General features: G+C 30.9%; 1 protein-coding gene across 1 annotated transcript in view; it reads right to left on the bottom strand.

The window, feature by feature from the left end:
* Positions 1–4773, bottom strand: part of scarb2b (scavenger receptor class B, member 2b) — a 25002-nt gene that overhangs the window by 11068 nt on the left and 9161 nt on the right. Inside the window, exons 5-6 of the mRNA XM_016568073.1 lie at positions 3463–3554; positions 3262–3381 (exon numbers count right to left, since the gene is read on the bottom strand). Coding sequence (XP_016423559.1) covers positions 3262–3381; positions 3463–3554 — 212 coding nt within the window. The remainder of the gene's footprint in view (positions 1–3261; positions 3382–3462; positions 3555–4773) is intronic.

The following is a 4773-nucleotide window of genomic DNA, read 5'->3' as shown; positions in this document are numbered from 1 at the left end:
ATATATATAAAAAACATTACATATTTACAGATTTATTTTAAAAAGTTACAAGTACCTTAAAAAACAACAAAAACATAGATGGGAAATTTAAATATTAAATAATAAATAAACAAATAAATGATACAAATAATTGATAATAGTATAACATTTTATATATATATATATATAAAAAACATTACATATTTACAGATTTATTTTAAAAAGTTACAAGTACCTTAAAAAACAACAAAAACATAGATGGGAAATTTAAATATTAAATAATAAATAAACAAATAAATGATACAAATAATTGATAATAGACTATATAACATTTTAATAAAGCATTATATAAAGTTGCATCATTAAGTCAATACATTCTATGAAAATATTTTTTTTAAGTAAAGGAACGGGTAACAAAAAACTTTAACATACAGAGGGGGAAATAAAAACTGAACTGCTTACTTCAAATAAATAAAAAATTAATGTGAAATTTTATTTAAATAATACATTTTTGATAATACATTGAGTATTTATGAAAGTATTAATTTTAAAAAGTTAAACATAAAGTAATAAAAAAGAAAAACTCTTTGATTCCCAGCTGTGTAAAGTATCCAGCTGTGAGCTCTTTTTATTATAATTTATTCTCTTCCTTAAAACTGCATGCATATTGTAAAATCCCATCACCCCAGTTTATTTCTGAAATGATATTACAGATAATTAGAGGAAAGTTCTGTTTCCACACAGAGTTTGAGTCAGACACAAACGCTGATGTCAGGCATGGATTTGGGAAGTTCGGACCTTTGGTCCAATTTCATGCCGATTTCAGCAGAGATTGAGCAGATAAACAAAAATCTTCTGCATTTCCACATACAGTGCTTTTAAAAGGGAACTTCAGACTGAATATGTAGAGCTGTGTTCGTCCACCAACAATCCAAAATCATCATCAGCTACTTCAGCTCCTGATGATCTAAAAACAGCCAAACTTACCTTAACAAAGACATTTAACCTAAAACATTGTCATTACTGTATGAAAATAAGTCTATAACAATAATAATACTTCTGGTAGAAATATTCCATAAATAAGCAACTGGTGTTGTATTATAGTGTGTGCCGTTCTAAACTGCTTTTAAGAAAAATAACTAAGTTAAAATAATGCACATGTATATAGAAGGACTTTTTTAACATTCAAATCTGGAAGCTCAAAGGACTGATTGTGTCTAAATAAGATTTATTAATGGAAACTAGAACTTCTGGAATGATCCACACCAGCGTTATTATTGTGCACTAAAACTAAAAAAAATATAATATGTGACCCTGGAGCACAAAAGCAGTGTTAAGTCGCTGGGGTATATTTGTAGCAATAGCCAACAATACATTGTATGGGTCAAAATTATCGATTTTTCTTTTATGCCAAAAATCATTAGGATATTAAGTAAAGATCATGTTCCATGAAGATATTTTGTAAATTTACTACTGTAAATATATCAAAACTTAATTTTTGATTAGTAATATGCATTGCTAAGAACATCATTTGGACAACTTTAAAGATGATTTTCTCAATATTTTGATTTTTTTTGCACCCTCAGATTCCAGATTTTCAGATAGTTGTATCTCGGCCAAATATTGTCCTATCATAACAAAAAATTATGTATATATCTGAATTTCACAAAATTGACCCTTATGACTGGTTTTGTGCTCCAGGGTCACATATTTGTTAACTGAAATTAAGCTGAAATAAAATAAATTATAAACATTCAAAGAAAAATAAACAAAAATATTTGAAATAAATGAAGTAAGTTTAAGTTAAAGCACTAAAATTACTAACTGGAAATAAATTTTAAAAAAAAAGATGAAAAACTGAAATAAAAATGAATGTACAGTATCTTAAATAGTAATATTTAAAAAGAACAAAAACTAACAAAAATGAAGAAAGCACATAAAACTAATATTACAAATTAAACTAAAATTAAAACTGAAAATAAATATTAAAAAAATGAAAGTTAATTCAATATATATATATATATATATCGCATATAAATAATACTAAAATTATATTATATTATATTATATTATCAGTTATTTAAAAAAAATTTAAAAAATTTTTTTTATTGATATGGAATGTATAATCGAATATAAATTCTAAAAATATTTCAAAATAATGTTACAAATTAATATTAAATATTCATAATTATTATAAGCAGTAGTGGATTCAGCATGTACTCAGGATGAATTTCAGGATGTTCCCATGGAACGGCTTGAACAGATGTCTTTTCCATTATTTTACGGCATGTTCTGAAGGTCCGGATGGCGTGTGATTTATAGTCCTGCTCTTATCAGGACACAACAGAAAACACATGTGCTGCCAAACACACTGAGATCAGCCTTCAGGAATAACCACAGGTACGGCAGAGCCACCCACACACGAGAACAACAGCTCCAGCACTGCACTGAATCAAATACAACCAGCCGCTCTTTCAAAAGTCATCCTGTACAAAGGCTCAGCTTTTTATGAAACCGAATTGGATCGACATGTGCTCTTTCACAAATCAGTGTTAGCACAAGAACTCATGTTGCCACAGCTCTACTCTGACAGGGCTCCAGACAACAACAAAAATCACTTAAGGAGCCACTGGCTTCAATAAGAAATAAAAATAGGTGCCAAATTATTTTTTAAGATCACTCGTGCCACATTAAAGAGCACCAAAACCGTATTTTATTCGTTATGAATTTGGCAGAATTTTAAAGCTGATACTTTGTGTATTAAAAGGTAACAAAACACAAAGCTTATTGCAATCACTGTGCACTACAAATAATATAAAGTTCACACATTAACAGAACACAGAAGATCCTGATAACAAGAAGCCAAATCAACGAGAACTGGTAACGATATTGTTAATATCCACACGGCTGACAGCTGTACCTGTTGTAATCTGTTCAAGTTGTGCATGAAATTTTCTGCACTTTTACTTCATACGTCTCCGTCATTTTCAATCTCTCTCGTGCTGCACAACTGGAGCTGTTTTAGCTGCTGTTCAGCAGAGATGAGGACTGTCTGAACGTCTCTTTTCCACTAACACTTCGATGCGCGTCGTCTCAGTTTATTACGTCAACATAACAAAAGATGTGAACGCAAAACAAGCAGGAAAAAAGGCATTGCATGCAAATTTTTAAGTCTCAATCTCAGCACAAATATCACTCTGAAAGCACTGACTGCATTAGTAATCTAGCTGTCTAATAACCTTGACGTCTGCTGAGTGCATGAATGTAAACGAGGGCCGCTACCTGCAGAGGTCAGGGGTGAAGACATTCAGCCGCTCTTCTTTGCTCAGGAACGGGTGGAAGCCGCTGCCGTCGGTGCCGTTGATCATGTTACTCTGGTTGCTCTTCCAGAAGGACATCATCCTGAGACACAAAGCACATTAAGTCAACCGTCTCCAGCTCCGCTTCATTAAACAGGACATTCAGGAGAGTCGGGGTCTTTACTTTTCTCCCTTCCAGGTGTAAATGCGGCCGAAGTCCAGGTAGTTCTGCTCTCCGGTGTGATACACGAACTCACCGTCATCACTGCCGTTTTTCTGACAACACAAGAACAGCCGATTATACATACACACATTCATGCACAGAAAAATAGATCTGAGTACTGTAGTATATTTGGGTTCCTGTCACCTATCGTATTCAGTTCAAGATTCTTGTTTTAGTTTTCATGGTTTAGCACCTTCTTAAGTTTCTGAATTAATTCTCCCGTCCCTGCCCTTACTTTCAGATCGAGCTCTGAAAATTTGCTTGCAGTACCTAAATTCTGGCTATCTAGTGTGCGTTACCGCTGCCAAGCTCTGGAATAAACTACCACAGGATCTCCGTGTTATCTCTTCACTCCAGACCTTTAGAACTGCTCTCATGACTCACTTATTTACAATGTTTCTTGATTGATTGCTTGCCTTCATTTTCTGTTCTATGCTTGTTTTGTAACTTATCTTGTATATTGCATATTATTTCACCTCTGTCTGCTGGTTGGCTGTTCATGTGTTGTATACTATCTGTTATTTACCTTATGTAAAGTGTCCTTGGGTATTTGAAAGGCGCTATATAAATAAAACGTATTATTATTATTGTTTGGAAGCATTTTGCATTATTCTCCCAACAATTAATAATGTTTTTTTAATTAACACTAAAGACTTCAGTGATACACAATGACCATTTTTTCCTGCATTTAAGATAATTTGTGCAACAGCATGTGGAAATGTAAAAAAATATATATATTTTACACATTTTTATGAAAATGGGCCGTCGGACCCAGCAAGTGATTTCAAAGTTTCTACCAATTCAAGCAAACTCCTTTAAACTAAAAATATTTCAGAAGTTCTTCCTGATTTTTTGAATCAGAACCTCTTCCTGATCTTCCTGACATCACTCATGCTGAATCTTTTAATACAGTATTTAAATATATATATATATATTTAGTTAGTTAGTTAGTTTTTTTCTGTTAATTTAGTCCAAGACAATTCAGTAAAATTGAAATGTATGTAAAAATACGTTGTGGTCATTCAGTTTTTCATGATCTGTTGACAAAATGCAAAATGTATAACAATAAAAATGTTAAATATATTTTAATATCATAAATATTATGATATTAAAATGATATTATGATATTATATATAATATTATATTATAATTTATTTTATAAAATAAATAAAAATATACATTTTATATATTTTTCATAAAATATAAATAACAATATGTAAATAAAATGTTATACATTAATATTACATATGCATAATTAATAAATAATAATTT

This window comes from Sinocyclocheilus rhinocerous, unplaced genomic scaffold, assembly GCF_001515625.1.
Source record: "Sinocyclocheilus rhinocerous isolate Xijiao unplaced genomic scaffold, SAMN03320098_v1.1 scaffold2516, whole genome shotgun sequence".
NCBI classification, from domain to species: Eukaryota; Metazoa; Chordata; class Actinopteri; order Cypriniformes; family Cyprinidae; genus Sinocyclocheilus; species Sinocyclocheilus rhinocerous.
The sequence above is the reverse complement of the archived record's forward strand: the minus strand, read 5'-3'. Positions and strand labels throughout refer to the sequence as shown.